General features: G+C 35.2%; 3 protein-coding genes across 6 annotated transcripts in view; 1 reads left to right on the top strand and 2 right to left on the bottom strand.

Moving 5' to 3' along the window:
* Window positions 1–4,648, bottom strand: part of LOC106719598 (hormone receptor 4) — an 85,112-nt gene extending 80,464 nt beyond the window's left edge. The window contains exons 1-2 of the mRNA XM_014513965.2: window positions 4,381–4,648; window positions 1,833–1,922 (exon numbers count right to left, since the gene is read on the bottom strand). The gene's annotated coding sequence lies outside the window, so the exon portion shown is untranslated. The remainder of the gene's footprint in view (window positions 1–1,832; window positions 1,923–4,380) is intronic.
* A 9,606-nt stretch (window positions 4,649–14,254) lies between these two features.
* Window positions 14,255–16,435, top strand: LOC106719560. Its single transcript, XM_014513923.2, has one exon. The coding sequence runs from the start codon at window positions 14,255–14,257 to the stop codon at window positions 16,289–16,291; it is 2,037 nt and encodes a 678-aa protein (XP_014369409.2). The 3' UTR covers window positions 16,292–16,435.
* A 1,822-nt stretch (window positions 16,436–18,257) lies between these two features.
* LOC106719561 (ras GTPase-activating protein raskol) overlaps window positions 18,258–19,108 on the bottom strand; it is a 132,978-nt gene continuing 132,127 nt past the window's right edge. For all 4 annotated transcript variants that reach the window (XM_045686442.1, XM_045686440.1, XM_045686439.1 and 1 more), the window contains 2 exons: window positions 18,904–19,019; window positions 18,258–18,777 (listed from right to left, as the gene is read on the bottom strand). In XM_045686442.1, coding sequence (XP_045542398.1) covers window positions 18,570–18,777; window positions 18,904–19,019 — 324 coding nt within the window. In that variant the 3' untranslated portion in view covers window positions 18,258–18,569. The remainder of the gene's footprint in view (window positions 18,778–18,903; window positions 19,020–19,108) is intronic.

Raw genomic sequence — 19,108 nt, 5'->3', positions numbered from 1 at the left:
ATTCCGCGTTTCGTCTGATGAGTGTGGTACCGGAGGCCTAATTTTTGTCCTCTTTCCCTTCCCATCCTTTTCCTAATAGGAAAAGGGACGCATAGGAAGGATAAATATCTTCTTTCTGTGCGGCCCCTTCTCCGTTAATTAAAGATAGGCAACGCATCTGCATTTGTGGATGTCTATGGGCAACGGTCGCCTCGCTATTGCGGCGAATCCAGGTGGCCGTTTACTCGTTTGCCACTTTGTAATATTAAAAAAAAAATCTCTTATTTTTGTCTTGTTGTGATTTATAGACGTCTCTAGGACATCGGAATATATATTTTTGATTAAACTTTTAAGTTATATATCGCAATTTACATTGAGTTGTAAGTAAATATTTTCAGTTGGCTTGGGCCTATGATATCGTCCGGGAGAATCAAATGACGATAACTTAGTGGCAGGGGTTTGGCACATTAAAATCTTTATATTAAATACTAAAAATTGCTAATATAATAATAATTTATTGATAAATGTAGAAAACTAATGGTGTAAAATGTTATCCTTATTGACGTAAACGTGAAAAGCGAATTATGTTACTCATGCTCAACGATTTTTGATCATTATTATTCATTATCTCATTTATATAAACATGAATAACTTAAAAACACGGCGTCGCCTCTACCTCGGATGTTATGTGTCTCGCCTGCAGTGTATTGATTTTGACGAAGGTAATTATTCTGCAAAGTATTCAGTTTTATGTCCCTAAGTGTAAACATGTATCACGCATTAAGAAGTTTCTGGGAGGCGGACAACTGCGCAAGAGGTCGGCATCGTCGAGATACGGCTTATTTTTAAGTTGTTCATTCTGTTCCGGGGTAACGGCCGGTGGCGCAGTGCGAACTCGTGTTCTGCGCCGACCAATACTCTCATCATCTAAATTAAAATGGAAAATAACTAAGCCGATAAACGTGTCCAGATAAACAGTCATCTTCGTTCGCGGTAGAAAAATTTATTTGCCCCTTGTAATAAACTTAAACTCCGCCTTGTATTACAAATAAACAATTAGGATGTTTTTGATATTTTGATCAAACAATAACAACTGCGGATAACCTGCACTATACCACCGATTATTGTTACGACGTTTACAGCTGTAAGTGTAAGAGATGCAAACTGTACATTAATGACTGATGCCTTTAAAGAAAACAGATTAAGCGTGAAGAATAGGACAAAGTTTATACGGTTCCTTATAAATATTTCACTTATGTATATGTGTCCATGGGTTTTTTACTTACTATACTACATATTTACTTAATGACATTATCTTATTGCACTACATTTCAGAGTAAATCAATACATAGTATAAAACAAAGTCGCTTTCGCTGTATGTCCGTATGTATGCTTAGATCTTTAAAACTACGCAACGGATTTTGACGCGGTTTTTTTTAATAGATAGAGTGATTCTTAAGGAAGGTTTGTATGTATAATAAATGCATAATATAGTAGAGAAACACTGATCAATTTAAAGTTTTCTAATGTGATGTCGTAAATAAGCACGTTTTTTTGCGCTTATATTGCAAACGCTGGCTGAACCCTACGAGATAGACCAAAATAATGTACTACAGTATTGTTCACCTTAAAAAGTTCAACAAAAAAGTCCGCGATGGTATATGTCTATGTCTTAGGGATAACCCAGCATAACCATTTTTATTCTTTTACGAAGTGATTTTAAACAATACAGCATTAATCCTTATCCATTTAAGTACCTTAAATAAATTGTGCATTTATTCTGTAGTAGGTATATTTTGCATTGCACCCGTGCGAAGCCGGGGCGGGTCGCTAGTGAACAATATAATACTTACATTTTTATTTGCTGGCTACACTTATATCCGTTCAGCCTTTCTCCTTCATCTCGACGAGAGGATACGAGCCAAGGAAAGGCGGTAAGGTATCTGTGAACAAATAAAGGTTAATTAAAATAAACAAGTACAAAATCCTGTTGATTTAAAGGAAACGTTTCAAAAACAAAAAAACATTCAATTTGCGTAGGCGCCTAAAGTGACCATTTAACATAATATTTAACCTTAAAATAAAATTATTACTATTGGTTTCGCGAAACCTACATATATTTAGTACATAAATACAGCTATTCATTAAATTTTATTTACTTGAAATGGTTTTAAACATAATATCAAACACTAGTTTTTGCCAGCGACTTCGTCCGTGCGGTTGAGTGCAAAAAACTTAGTAAATAGCGAATGTGTTCTTCCAAACTATGGTCTACATCTATGCCAAATTTCATGGAGCACGTTAGTTCATACGTTAAGCCGTAACAAACATCCATCCATCCAAACTCTCGCATACATTAATACTAGCTGTCGCACGCAACTCAGTCCGCGTGGAATCAAAAAACAAACGGAATTAGTAGCCTATGTATTTTTCCACACTGTTTTCTACATCTATACCAAATTTCATCAAGATCCGTTGAGCTGTTCCTGAGATACTGTCAAACAATCATCCATCCATCTTAACATTCGAATTTATACTAATAAGTAAGATGATTAGTAAGTATGAAGTATAATGATACACATAAATAAAAACTGTATATAATAAAAAATAAAAAATTGTAATATAACTTTGCTACGACAAACTGTAAACGAACTCTGGCGATCAATACCGCTCCCTCAGGACGCTACGACTACTTACTAAGATATACGTAAATGTGAAAAGAAAATTGCACAAAATTTGATTAAGTTGCAAAACATACAATTTACTCGTAAGTATATATTGACTGTAAGATGTAATTCGACCATAACAAATTCGTTTATCTTATGTTTTATATGTTTAAAAGCGTATTACGTTTATATATAATTATATATTATTTCAAAACATATTTGTGTCGCTTTTCCTCATCTCGTAGATCTAAACTTTTTTGCGTAATTTCACACATCTTAACGCTCACATAAGTCGTAAAAGTTTTACGTTTACATAACAATTAGACGATGTTACAATGTTCACTTAACATTTCAGGTGAGTGGCTCTTTTGCTTGTCGCAAAATTCCAGTGTGGATAAAACAAATGTCATTTTTGACATTAATTATTTAAACGGATTTTTATCAAAAGGCTATATAGGTATTTGGTTACGATGGGGTATATTTAAAACAATTGGTACATTGGTAATGAAAAGCTGTGACAATTAAAATGGTTCCTCAGCTTGTGCATGCTACGAGGGAACTAAATCCGACGAACTGTTCCGGAAAAACTTCAATTAGCAATTTGGTGCAAAAATTACTATAACTCTAGTTTTTGTTTTGCCTTAATTTTCCTAATTTTCATTTATTTAGGAGACATCGTAGTCTCTATGCTTTTTTCCCTATGGAGGGACGGTACAGTATGTACTATGAAGTAAAAATAAATAAGACTATTTACTATCCTCTTCCCAAACATTTATATTACACTGTGATATTACTACGGTTTTTACATCCCTTTATGAAATTCAATTGAATAATCTTGATGAGCGCCAATATAAGGACTGTAAAATTTAAGACCTTGTTTTGAGATATGTAAGTACCAACTTGAGATTATTTAGAATGGTTACGTAAATTTTGTATGTAAATATTGGTTGGTATTTCATATAAAGAAGCTGTTTGATAAATTTTATCGGAAGGAACAGTTTTCAACCAACTTTGATCCAAATACGCGAGTATATCAAAACTAAAAAAAAAACTCTGCTATGGAAATGAGTAAATTTTCTCTTCGTAATTTAAATGACAACAAAAAAGCGTGTTTAATACGAAATGGGAATTCCTGACGCATCGTTTACACTCGCCAATAGGTAATATATATATATATTTTAATTTAAGAAATAAACACAGGTAAAATACAACCTCACTTTCTCCCTTTGTACACATCAGTTGACGATGTATGTAAATATAATATTATTAAAAAGTTGTTAAAATTTAGCGCTTGCCTAAATTTTAAATGCTAGTTTAGTTCATTGGAATCTCGTGGATTGAATTAAATTAATATTAACTTGTTGCATCATTTTGTTTGATATGTTATATACTGTTTTTAGTTAGAAAATTTTATAAGCCGAGAAAAATAAGGTTTAGAAAAACAATAATAAATACCAGAAGGCATAAGAAATAATCCTTCATAATACATAAATTCTGAACAACTTCTGGTTACGGTTTTGTGAATTGTATTAGGCTTCAAATGGCGAAACGTAATTGATACGTAATATCTTGAAGGACTTATTCATGTGTATATTTTAAGAAAATCTACGCAGTTCGTTTACTATATCTAAAATGTAACTTTGTATCTTTTTAGGGATCAAACGCGTATCGACATTAATGTGGCGCGTGTAATGAAACATATATCTAGGTATAAATATAAGATGTCAATCTTGACCTGTATTTCTGAAAGAGTTGACGCCTCCTGAAGCGTTGGCGATAGTATCCTTTGCTATGAAAATCCTCGCTTTTAAGCCACTATCCACTGAAATGCACATAAACGTTCACGTTGCACTGAAACAATCTGTGCAGCACAGGGCACGTTGGTGTCACATCACAGGTTCATACGGGATACGAACTATGCGTGCCGCGCGTACCGGGCGCCAGATAAACATGGAAGGTGTCGGCACTCGGTAGTCGGGACAATGAGAGCGACGAGAGACACAGCAGCGAGCGCGCGGCTCGCCGGCGGAGCGGTGACTGACCGACACAGTGCCGCGCCACCCCGCCGGGTGCCGCCGGGTGCGCCGGGAGTCGCGGGTGCCGCGCTCCTCCGGGACCCTTCCGCCGGGACTCGCGCGGACCCTCGCGACCTGCCGTTTTCCACACGCAATGTAACCGCACACGTGCTAGCTGCTTCCGTGACTCACTCTTTCAACAGGTTCTATAAGTTCTTAATTGCACCAGTCCTCGATGTCTTCTCGAATTGCGCAGCGTCGCTGTGCATGTCTTTGACCTTTTCGTAGTTGTACTTGGACATTGTATGCAAAATCAATTGATATTTGTCGACCATTCGACGCCGATAAGATTTTTTGTGTTTATGTTCAACCTGCCGTTTTCGTATATATTTAACATACGAATTTTTTAAATAATTTATAAAAGATTCAGAGAGAATTTCACTGGTCACGTTAGATCCTAATAAGAGATATTAGGAAACGAGGTGATCTGAAACAAACGCGTGTCATTTAAAAACAAAGACAAAGCAGGTATGCTCAGGCAGAAACAGTACAGCTATTAGTTGACAAGTGATAACGGTCCGTTCGGTGACGGTGACCGTGGACAGTGGTGGCGACAGCGAAAGTGGTCGCGGCTCGCGGCTCGCGGCATGTGGTCTAGGCGATTGCCCGGCTGCCAGCCGTTGTTGTCATCGTGCCCTCCGCTAACCGAGACTTTCTTAAAACATATAAAAATACTACGACCTTAACAGGAATTAAACAGATTATCAGAATGTCAAATTACTCTGATGAGTAACACAAAATACTAAATTTTATTTAATGTGTTTTATAAAAGTATGGTTAATTTTTATTAAAGAGTATATAGATTTACATATTTACTAAGTTATTGAATAAAAACACTGTTTGATTTAGCCTTCATGCTAATGTATGTATGAACTCCAAAAGTATAAGAAAGTAATATAATCAATATGTCTATGTTATAATTACATATAATTGTTAAATTTTTTTGAAAATGAAGGTTATTACACTCACAATAACACGATTAGAATTACGTTGCAATTTCAATTTCCTGCCAAAAGAGTTCATTCGCTCCGATTTTGATAAAAATTTGTTTGTAACGTTCGAGTATCACTTGTTCTGTACATTGACTTTATCGCACAATAAAAATAACATTAAGTTTTAATAATACTAACTTATATACCAGGCAATTCAAAGGAATATTTTCTTTCGAAAGTATGGAGTTATTTTCTATTATAACTCTAGTCGAAAGAATGTGCATAAAATAAATATAATTTCGTCTTAGTTATATAGAAGGAGGGATCAAATCTGTGTTAGGTTAGTCTTATATAAAACCATTGGTAAACTGTCACCAACTAACATACAAATTTTCTAGTAAGTTCACGCAATTTTCTAGTAATTTCAACGGCCATGAAATATTGCAATTCTTCTAAATCAAATTTAGCGAAAACATTGCAATTTATAATTTATTTCTTACATTTTCTTAAAAATAATAATAACTTTTTTAGGAATTGTAGGTATTTTCGAAATTAAAGAGTGATTAACCAAAACTTAAAAACTGGCAAAGATCCGGTAAACTTGGCCACTAACCATTTGTTAGTTCATTTGTTTTGTAACTACTTAAAATGAAAAGAGCGTGCGGCGCTCCCCACGTACAGCCAAAGGGGCCCAAATTAATTGCTTCTTCAGCGGCGATCGTTTTAAAAAGAAATATCTAACATTCAAGTCTTTATATACTATTTGAGCATGGACAGTTCTTAAGAAAATACATTGGAAGTACAATATCTAAGGAACTATTACTACTATCACACTGATATTATAAATGCGAATGTTTAGATGGATGGATGGATAGATATTTGTTTAAATGTATCTTCGGCTCAATGGATCTTGATAAAATTTGGTACAGTAGAACATAGTCTGGAAGAACACATAGGTACTTTCTTTTTAATCCGCGCAGACGGAGTCGCGGGTGAGAGCTAGTTATACAATAATTATTAAAGATAATAATTATTGTATAACTACTGGTTATAATTTTGGGATAAATTATTACACAATGCATTTCAATTTGGAAACAAAACACAAAAAGCATTGCATCGAATACAAAGAACCTTTTTTATTCTTAAATGAAGTTATATTCCAAAATACACTTTCATAAAAAAAGGTTGTATATGTATTATATGTTTAATACTTTGCTTTTATTTTATTGTATTGAAATTGTTGATTGTATTGTACTATATATATGGAAAAAATAAAATTCGTTTATTGCAAAATTTAGATTCGAATTTCGTTTATTTTTAAATTATCTCTATTTCACGTTTAAAAAATCATAAATATTTTTTTTCATCAAATCACTGAAAATATATTTTCAGCTTATGTTTAAATTACAATTTTAATCAAAATAATATCCGAATAATGCTATGGCCATTTTTCTTTTTGATTTTAATAGTTTAGTATATTCCAAAAAGATAGTCTTTTCCTATTCAACGAAAAAGTCCAAGCGTAATAATATAGCACAGTGCAAGACTGACCATTTTTTTATCAAAACTTCAATAAAAAACAATAAAATTTACTCCTCCTCGTATAAGGTTTAAAATAAGTAAAAACCATTAATTACAGTAAAAAAAGTTTTTCTCTACTTCACTTTTCAATTATAACCCTAAAGAAAGAACACAAAGGTACATATGAAAGGTCTAGCAACCCCGTGCGTGCGTTAGTGTGCGTACGGGGTCGCGTCCGTACGCAGGAGCGATTACGCAAACCGCCACTTCCCCGAGGAGCGAGGTCGTTGGCAATGGACTCGGTTCAATGTCACCAAATATATCACCGCGCGTCATACGGCGATATCACGCACTTGATACTCGCAAAGATAACGTTGTCGCGACTTGTTATGATGCAATTGTATCATTTTTTGATTGTATTTAAAAATGGTCTTGATAATGTCTAAAGTTATATACTATAATTAATTTAAAGTCCAAGAAAAAAAAAATTATGCTGAAGTGAGTTTTTTTGTCTAAGGTAAATTTTGCTATGAACGATTTTTTTATTTGTGACATCATATTTTTTAAGCTACTTTATAAAGATAAAGTTTTAATAAATCTCTTTTTGACAACTTTTTGTATGATTGTATGGTTGATATGTATACTACAAAGGAAATAGTTTGCATTTATCAGGACAAGTGAAAATAGGATTGTCATGACGATAAGAAAGTAGTTTTTGGTAAGCATTTAAACGTCATGAACACAAAATTACGCATTTATCATATATCATAATACGTAAGGTATCAGCTAAAGAAAACAAAAAAAATTGTAGACATAAATTTATTTGCAACATCACATAAAACCTTGAACTCGTCGCGTTAGACATAGTATCAAGACGGTTGGGTCGCTCTACATGGCCGCGCGGGCCGGGTCGTCGACCCGAGTTTTCGGCGGCGCGAGTTTCAGCTGTAACGCGATCCTGCGCGCACCGCACACTCGCCTCGCACTCGCACTCGCCGCCGTTCACAGGCGGAAGGGCATTCATGCAAACAATCGCCACGTCACAGCGGGGAACCGGAAAACCATTGTAACGTAACCATCTAGTGAAATACATAATCATTAGCTGCCGGCCGTTCCGAAAGCGTCACGTGATCTCGGATCATACAAAAACATTTATGCTGATTCCTTCAGCTATCATCAGCTCCAACAGCCATTCACAAAAGGATATGGGATGATTTACGATTCAAATTTGCAGTAGCTAACATATCTGAGATTACATCATACATTTTATTAGAACATATCAATTACAAGTTACATGACAAGTGATTTTAATTCAAAGTTAATATTAGGTACTTAGAGCGAGTTATGAATCACTTGATCATCAAATTATCTGATGGAGTAATTTTAAAAGCACCTAACTTAGCCGTTACCAAAACTAAGTACTTACCAAAGCAGGTAACGTGAAATCTATCTATATATATAAAAGAAAGTCGTGTTAGTTACACTATTTATAACTCAAGAACGGCTGAATCGATTTGACTGAAAATTGGTGGGCAGGTAGCTTAGAACCAGGAAACGGACATAGGATAATTTTTACCCCGTTTTCTATTTTTTTATTCCGCGCGGACGGAGTCGCGGGTAAAAGCTAGTTTAACATAAAGCTTCCTCTTAGTTAGAAGCTTTAGGAATAGATTTTTGGAAATCCAACAGTTGAACAGTGTAATATGCTGTATGGGCAATTCAACGCGTCATTATCGCTTAAAATTGACAAAGTTTATGACAAATCTTGGAAGTTTCTTTATAAAAATATCTAGAATGATCCATTTGTCATTACATAAGAGTATATATCGAATCGATCGTGTTCGGGTTCAAGGTCACCTCGGTACAACAGACTGGCGAATAAAACGCGAACTTCATAGAATTTCAGTGGCGAATGTTTCAGCCGTGACCTTCGTGACCTTTGAACTTGGGCTCGAGTGAACGTACCCTTGACTCGAGCAGCCGAGGTCCTTACTCCGCTATAATTAGACTGATAATGATAACGGCCCGGTATTTTCGTTCGTACGTCGACCGATGACGGAATTGTTCCGCGATTATTCACAATTAACTTGTAAATTAGCTGCTACTTGCACTGTTTACATCGAATTAATCATTATTATTGGACGTTATACGACGATATTAATGATGTCGGCTGCACAAGTAACTCAGTATTAAAATTACATACAATACTTTGGAAGGCATAATAAGATGTTGTGATTTACAAATTTACCAGAACTATTTTATATTTGTTACGTCAATGCTCAAACATATGGGTGGATGTTTGTTTGAAGGTCAACGGCTCTTGATGAAATTTGGCATAGATGTACAACATAATCTGGAAGAATAAATAGGCTACTTAGTAAGTTTTTTTTTAGTTCCGCGCGAACGGAAACGCGGGCGACAGCTAGTATAATATGTAAATATACCCCAAAAAGTAACAAATGATACTTCTAAATAATTTCACTTTCTAATTTCATTCGACTTAACATATTAGAAGTAATTAATAAACTTTTGAAGTAACGGATATGAAAATAGATACAGTTGTCTTGTACTATTTAGTTTTTAAATCGTAACTGACTATTCAAGCGGCAGCCGCGGCCGCGATCTATGGTAAAAATAAAATGTCTCCTCCAAGCATTAAGAGGTTGTTCACCCAATATTTGGGCATCCCCCCTCCCTCCACAACACACGCTTCAAGCCGCTAGTGCTATTCAAAGGAAAAACCTTCGTACGTTTGCTTTTACGTTTTTAAGAAACTGAGAAGTGCCACCTGCCAAGATATAGACTGAAATTAACTGGGACTTTAACCCGTGACGTATTGTAACTTAATACTTGTCAAGTTGTCTCTTCCTTGTCAAGCTTGTTATAGCGGTGGAGTATCACTTCCTTTACATCTGTAGTCGACGGTCGTAAATCTTTGTGAGCTTTAAGATTCCAAGGTTAAGGAGATATTTTAAATTTCTATAAAACCTTTGATCGTTATACAGTTAAGCTTTTAGTATAACTCATTTATATTAACAGATTATTATAGCAGCTGGTGCTGTCCTTTGTGAAGTAGTACAAGTAAATTTATAGCAAAACAATTATTAAAAAAGTTATGGGATTGTTGCAATTTCGTTAGTCAATAACTCGGTCTTTAAACAACATGCGCGGATTCCCCGCAATGAAAACAATCGGTCAATGTAAAGAAAACGTCGTGCGGGGACTCAATTGAAGAGTGCAATGCGCAGTAAGGAAAAATAAGGACTGTCGCTCAACGCATGCGGCTACTAACGACTAGTGTAAACGGTTCTCGCATGCGAGTGCTACGGCATACGTGATCAAGATCTCTCGCACCACGTATGCTGTATAACGACCGAATTATTAATTAATGAAACTGCGCCCTAAATAATGACAGGCAGCGGCTCGCTCTAAGTAAAACAATAACCTTTACACTATAAATAAAGGTTTGATGTGCTTTTTGATAGAGCGGCTTATCCGCCGCGTAAGCGTTGCATAATAATGTATGCTTACCAGTAATACGCATACGGAACGTTAGGGTGACCATCATATTGAACGACATGTCGAATACTGGAGCCTATGCTGCTTATTCAAGATATAAAGATATTTTTTTTGTATAGGATTAAGACCTATAGGTGAATAGTGATGTAGTAAAGAAATATAAGTCGATGATCCTTATGATATCTAGTGTACAGTGTTAACATTATTAAAGGGTTTCTAAGGGGACAACACTAAGATTTGGGCGAAATCGTCTAATTTCACGAATTTAGACTTTACGAAAAGACAATGACAGCAATAATATTAATTATTTTAATCAATATTCATATATCATTATTATACCGCGTGGACCCAAAAAGCCATTAAGTCCAAAAGTCGTTCAATTGTTTTATATATTTTCTTTAGCCGGCTACACACGTAAGTTTTAACTGTACACTGTACAGTTCGGCTGTTCACTTAAAATTGAAGGTGTGCAGCAAGCTTTAGTACTCCATTTCCGCTGCAAAATTATTAAGTTTTTTGTACTCATTTCATTTCTGAATTATCCTTATTTTAAAGACGAATTTGTAATTGAAATTGCACTAGTTGTGGGGTTTTTGAGAGGCAGAAAACAATACGTTTTAACGGGACGTTTAATGTTGCTTAGGATTTATGATCTATTTTGAGTAAGTAATCTCTTAAACCAGTGCAGCATGGTGACCTTACAATAGACGCAGGCGCAGCACAAACACACGACACGTGCACACTCACACGCACACGAGATAAGAGCGCGGTCACCGACCCCGCGGGGAAATGGGGCCTGAAATCGCTAAACATTACAATTCCTGAAGTTAACCTGATTTTGCACCGCATAGATTATTCATGCTTTTAATACGCATTTGTGCAGCGACAAACTCAACTCTACACGCTACGCAATCTTCAGCTAAAAGTACGAATCCTAAGTTAAATTATACTTTCTAATAAAATAAGATGTGCGAGATAGCTTGCTTTCATGCAATTTATAAAGTGTACTAAGGCCCCATGATCCTAAAGGGTTAATATGATATTATTATTATATTAAAAGACAACACGTCTGTAGTTTGTCTGTTATTGATGACTATGGCCACGTATAACTACCCACTTATCACACACAAAACTATAATCCAAACAATTTGAATGAGGAAAATGCTGTAAAAAGCTAGTAGAGACCTCGACGGGTCGTTGGATAACGACAATGTTATTGTTAGGAGCAGAACAGTCGGAACGAGCGGGTATGATCTTGAATGGAGTGAAAGTGGCTTCGGATACTTCCTGACACGAGGAAAGTGAACGGCCGCGAGGCCCTGCCTAGTCGCAGATACAACATAGATAGATATCTCTTGCAATAGAAATGCAAGAAAGTTAAGTTCAATGTCCTGTTGCTAAATTGAACTTCAATAAAAATATCATTTATTACGTGTCTATTTCAAATGTTATTTTCAAAATTTTTATTTCTTTATAAATATCGGTTTATTGAATTTAAGTTATTGAAAACATAGTGAATACAGGAGTTGCAGGAATGCAGGAGTTCAATTAAAAATTCTGGAGTTGGCTTTTTAGAAAGGTAGAGTTGTTATAAAATATTATGTTCACTTAATGTTGAACATGATGTTTAGAAATATTATTTAGGTTACCCAATTATTATCCAATTTCTAATAAACCTCCCATACGGAAATTCGCTAATAATTTTAGATTAAATTCTAACGTCATCCGTTGAAACTTATCTTAAATTATTTATTTAATTATTATCTTAAATTAAGTATAAAATAACGCGCATTTGTATTATGACTTATATTATTTAATTAATCAAATATTTCTGTTGAAATTGTGAATTGTGAGAGTTTGTGTTTTAAACAGTGAAAGTTTATTACAGTAAAATATAAATTTAAAACAAAACAAGTCGTATTCTTGAAAATATTTTTGAAATCTTAACTTTGGTTTTTGACATCGAAAGATATTGCCAAAGCAACGATGACTGATTTTTCTTCATTTCGTCTATCATAAAAAATACATAAGTATGTCGTATGTTAAATTATGAACTAATTAGGGTCCTTCAAGAAGTGAGCGTATCACCATCTCAAAGGCCGGCAACGCATCTGCGATTCCTCTGGTATTGCAGATGTCCAAGAGCGTCGATGAACACCTAGGTGTTCCCGCTCCTCGTTTGCCCCCTTCTCTTATAAAAAAAAAATAATGACACCATTGCCGGTATAATAAGTCATTATTTGTTCAAAAATTCACCGTCAGCACAATTAAATAAATGTAAACTCTTTTTAACATACACTTTAATAAAGGTTAATGACATCAAGGTTAACTAACATTGTATTTCAGCAACTTACGATATCGAAATAAAATTTGTACTAAACAAAAATTTAATGCTCTTATGCTTGCTTTTGATATAATGCTAATATATTTCCTTCTTCATTATGCGACACAAAAAGCCTGTTTTTTTATTACTACGTAAAGAATAACTTATTTATTAGGTCCGAATGTATATAGTCTATTAATAAAACATCTCTTTACAATCAGTACATTACCTAAAAGTTATTGTAACTTAGTGTCCGTTGAGCAGAAAATATTTCTGTATCGATGAATCAATTTTACATTTCCCTGGTTGTTGTGTTTCCGTTTGATTGTTGTTTTGCGGGAGATATATAGTATTGAGATGTGGACGACTGTGCGTATGAATGAGACAAGATATTCAGGTGGCTGAAGGCAGGGACGTTAACCCTCCGGCAGGGTCTTCGACCGGCCGAGTTCCAGCAGCTGATCGCCACGCGCCGGGCCCCGACCCCGCATGACTAACAAATAGCTGACGTCTGACGTCTGACGCCGCCACCCCGTTATTTACTTAATACATGCGTGATTTATGCGTGTCAACGCGATTGCGATGCCTCCTGTTACACTATGCTGTTTTAAGTCTTCGTTAATATTGAACGGGTTTTTTTCCTTAAAGGTTTCTTAAGTCAGTTACTACAAACAATTTTATAATGATATGCTGATAATTTGTCACCAGTTCGGAAATGTTGTGTATACATGTCTTATTCGTTGTAAAAATATAAAACTATGTAATATTTTTGTATTAATTAAATAGTTCGATAAACAAAATTTTTGAATTCGAATTTTTAAAAATAATATAAAGTAGAAAAAACCTGTTTTTTTAGCCGACTTCGAAAAGAATAAGGTTATCAATTTGTCTGATTTTTTTTATTATTTAAAAATATTTGCTTTGCCGGTCTTTGTCTATACTACTTGGCGATAGATGGCGCTCTTTTATTAATGTGTACTTTCAAATCAAACGTTAATTTATCTTTAAAATACATTTGTATAAAAATATAATTGAGTTTTATTCAACAGACAAATATTTATTATCTGTGATTTTTTTATATTTCTAAGTACCGTGTCAATTATAAAATGACTTGGCGAAAAAAAATGATTTTCATTGGACAGATGACACTATTGACATGTCTTTTATTTTATATTTTGTAAATTAGTATAAATTAACGTTTAAGATTTTTTTTGTATTACATATATTATTTCATTAATAATGGAGAATAATGAAGAAGAACATGACCATAATAACATCCATGTGGTGCCTCGCAGGGTGGAGGTCATTTACAGACGAAAGACCAGAGAAAGGAAAATATTTATGGATGAATTGAAAGAAGTGAGGAAACGTAGAGACAAACATTTTATGAAAAGAATTATTGCTTCGATCGGCCCTAATTGGTATTACGAGCTCAGTGAACCACAGAGAAGAAATCTGGACACGCTCGAATTTTGTATTTACCAAGATGTGTTAGCAGGCCGGCCCGTAAAGACCAAGAGTGTCATCCGTCAGCTGGGCTTGCATCCCCGGCCAACTACCGATGACATCATGCATTGCGTCATCGCCGGACGTAAAGATCCTAAGCAGATGCTCTCAAATTTATTTGGTCTGATGTTCGGTCACACCATCGATGGGAAGCGTGCCGTCTACGACATGAACGGAAAGTTGTTGCTGTCGTCTATACTTTACTTGGGTATGCCTCATTTAATAAAATCATTACAAATTATGTTTTATAATGAACCTCAGGAAATAAAGGAAATTAAGCCGGAACCTAAACCCAAGCCCATCTTAAAGTCTCCGTACTTACAAGAAATGGTGGCGTGTCAATATAAACCGCCGAAGCGCAAACCGCAACGTCCACCACCTTTGCCACATTTGGACACTCTCAATGAACCCTTTGAAGTAGAGCCCGTGATCCGCAAGCCCCCGCCCTTGCCGCCGCCGCCGCCGCCGCCCAAGAAGCGGCTGCCGCGCTCCTACTGCGACCGCATTGCTGGTATAGTATCACTCGAGCCGCGCTGGTCTATTGATAATTTGTCAATGAAGCCTTTGGCACGTAGCTTTCAACGCAGGAAAACATCTAAAATTAGCATTTTAGAAGACAAAAAGAAGCTCTATGGCATATCCGCAACCCCAACGAAAAAAGTTCGTCGTAGGAAACCAGTGGCGCCTTCGACGGGCTTGAAAAATTCACAATATTTAATAAAAGGTGTCAGTATCGTACACGGCAGATATTTCTACCTACTTGGTAATGTGTCAATATTACCACCCGATGGCGAAATGATACACGGCGGCTATGCGCATGTGAAGGGCGAAAATATAAATATAAATTGCGGCTATCGCGCCCACCCGCCACCGCCAGCGCCCGATCCCTGCGACTGCTTAGAACTATGGAACAATTCTGTTTTCGAATACATCAAAAACACTAAATGTCACTGCGGTCACTATTACGACTTTGGAAACGATGGTGCCTTCTTGCCGGATGAATTACCTTTCTTTGAAAAACCAACTCAAAATACTCCGTTCCGTTTTAACTATCAGACCATATACGATTTGGACGAGAAGCAGCTTTTCGTGGAGAAGCAATTTAAAAAACTTTGGGACACGGACAGCGTGTTGGGCCCGCCCGGTGACCACGACAAAGATAAAAGAGATAAAAAGAAACTAAAAGTTCGGAGACTGTCTGCGAGTACGATTAATGAAAATCTTAAACCCGAAGACTATTTAAAAAGTGCGCTCAGAAAATTAAGACGTGATAACATTGCAGCTCGCCTACCTGATGTGCATTTAGTACCGCTGTTGAAAGAGTGGATGCGTCATCGTATTTACGGGCCTTATTCTGCGAGAGAAAAAGCTAGGCTTTTATCAAGAAGTTGTAATGACTGGCAAAAGTTCTGGGCTCTTTCGTTTAAAGATTACATGCACGTTTTCCCTCCGAAAGACCCAAATTACGCCGGTCACACAAATTGGCTTCATAAGCACAGTCTGAACCAACATTTCCGAAAATATACTCGAAAATACAAGATAGACGTGTTCAAAGCTTTTGCGACCTTTAACAACATGTTGTGGACCACGATGTGCCAAGCGCAGTTTCCGGGTAAAAACTTTAGAGAAATATATTTCTCCTATCTCTACGATAAAGTAGAAGATTTACTGTTAATGCATCCGTATAGTGTTGGAGAAACTGCGGAGAGGAAGAAGATAATGGAAAACAAACGATACAGCTGTTACCAACCTATCGAACGAGACGAGTGAATGTGTCATGCTAAAGTACAATGTCATTGTGGAGGTCAAGAATAAAATTTCTGTTCTAAAATGCGTAATAGAGCTTCTGTAGTTTGATTCAAATTTTATTTGTAATCCGCAAATTTGTCTGACCTCGCTTCTAAATAAAATATTCACAACGCTTTTTTAATGATTTACTTTATTTTAATTAAAATTTAGGTAAACTATGTTGAATAACCGTGTGTTTACGAAACCAAAATCTCTGCATAAAACATGCAGTCATCCCTATCAATATCTTTGACAAAACAGAGGTAACATTTTTAACACGTTAACTGCCACGTCAGGCACCAGTGCTTGACAGATATGGTATCTGTTAGGGCCATGTCAGTCACGAGTGCCTGACGCAAATGCATGTAATTCAAAAATTCAAATGAACCCAGGGAGCTGTCAAGCACCTTTCGGGGCTTTTTCTCTATTGAAATTGACTGACACGGCCCCCAACAAATTATATTCATCTTGGCCTAACATTTTTACGTGTAGAACTGGTTTTTATGTACATAAACTTAAAATAAATACAAATAATTGATGTCAATATAACACCAAAAACAAAAAAAAGAAAATGCCATCATCAAAATTATGCTATGGCAGTTAACGTGTTAAACGGAGTTTTTGGTCTCAGAAACCAGAGGTAATTGAACCATTTCAGATTTGATATTCAACTCTTGGTTGGGTAAATGAAAATCAAATGTCATGTTATCCATAATTTATTGTGATAAGAATATTGTTATACCTAATAAGGTATATTTACATAAAGTTATGGCTTAAAATTATGTTTTCACTGTAAACAACTAAGTTGTTGGATATTGTATTATTTTCAAGACAATTTATTCAGACATATAAATCGAAATTAATTTGTTCGAATAGCATTTCCTAAATGCAACTAAATCGAATGAATATTTAACGTTTTTTATTACAACATTCATACACAATGACCTCGTTATAATACTCAAGGGTATTAAAAATATTTTCTCTTTTGTATAAAGATTACTACAATTAAACATAAAGCTAATATTATTATACAAGTCTTATATTATTTATTATAAAAAATCTATAACGTTTTATTTTTTAAAATACAACACTAGAGCTACAATTGCAGTGAAATACAATTAACGACAGCCAGCTATAAAAATAATTCTAAAATCTTTAATACCAAAATTCATTTTTTTTGAAGACGTAATTTGTTGTGAAAAAGATTAATTCCATGTTCACCGATCGTTTCATTTTATTACATAACTAGCCAACTAAAAAAGCGGCTGATCGGAATAAAAAAACATAATAAGTAGCCTATGTGTTCTTCCAGACTATATTCTACATATTTGTCAAATTTCATCAAGATTAAGATTTCATAAGATACCTTCAAACAAACATCAATCCATCTAAACTATCGCATTTATAATATTAGTAAGATTTAAATGGTTGATTTGATAATTCAAATTTTAAATTAAAAAAGTACTACGTAAAACTTAATCAAATTTTATTTAAAAAGCCGTATTAATTTCGAATTAATTTTTACATCTAACTGTCGCTAACTGCACCACACAAACTACAACTCTAAAGGATATTCAATTGTCTTTGGTATAATTGTTACAGAAAACAAAACATATTGTCGATGTTTTCTTATAAAAACATCAAATCGGATTTATTTTTAGACAATACTGATATTTTAACGAAAATTAGTCACTTAAAGCATCTCTTTGTATTAAAAACTAAAGAACAACATTAACAAAACTACAAAGAAATAGCTAAAACAGTTGGTATTTAGATATAAAATTAAGAAAAATATACCTTAACTTGAGTACATTTAAACAATACAAAAAAGATAATAGTAATATTGCTACTTAGAGAAATGCAAAATATTTAATTGTTAAATATTACAATATATAATTAGCATTTTTTGTAAGAAGTGTAATGAAAAAAAAAAATTTTTTTTGCGTGTGGCAACACATGACAAGCTTAACTATTTGTTAATTCTTAAGAACGGTAATGAATGTGATCGTTTTTATAGAACGAGATCAGAGGAATCTATTTTAAATATATTTAACATGTAATTAATTATCAATAGAAAGTATTTGTGTTTCAGCGTTACAAAAAAGAGTGGGAAAATTGACAGGAGATATTGTTTGCAAAGAGTACAATACTGTAGACTGCGCACACGGTAAAAAAATGTCAGTTCCATAGATTACTGATATTTGACGGTTGCACAGATTAAAAAGGTTATATTTGCAGTTCGTGGCATAGATTAAAAAGATTATATCTGTAGTTCGTGGTGGGAGTGTGTGGGTGCGGGGTGCGGCGCGCGCTGCTGCAAGTGTACGAGCGCGGAGAGCAGGCGCGTGTTGGCCTCGTCGAGAGCCGCGATGCGGTGCTCCTGCGCCTCGATCACGCGCTGTTTGTGCGACAGTGCTGCCGCCATCTTGCGCTGCTCGCGCCTCAGTTCCTCTTCCACACAAATTAACCTGAAAGTACACCTTTAATATTATTACACAATATCTCAAAATATAATTTTTACTCCACCTACAATAACTTGCTATGTTTTGGGTTTTATTTGGTACAAGTTTTATGATACATTTTTAAGAGTGTACCTTGATATAATCGCCTTCATTTTAGCGTCCGTGTGGTCTTGACCGGGCTCGGCCGGGCCCAGGCGGCCGCGCAGCAGCTCGACAGAACACTTCAACCTTTCTATTTCACGTTCATACTGAAAGGAAACGCAAACTATGGTTATAAACGTGAAACTAAACCGATGTACAACAATATATGTATATGTGTGATCAACAGATTGATCTG

Source organism: Papilio machaon, chromosome 3, assembly GCF_912999745.1.
Source record: "Papilio machaon chromosome 3, ilPapMach1.1, whole genome shotgun sequence".
Taxonomy (NCBI): domain Eukaryota; kingdom Metazoa; phylum Arthropoda; class Insecta; order Lepidoptera; family Papilionidae; genus Papilio; species Papilio machaon.
Note: the sequence above shows the minus strand (reverse complement) of the source record. Positions and strands in the feature narration are given on the sequence as shown.

Coding starts and splice junctions, on each gene's coding strand:
- LOC106719560 (XM_014513923.2), top strand. CDS start 14,255: ATGGAGAATAATGAAGAAGAACATGACCATAATAACATCCATGTGGTG.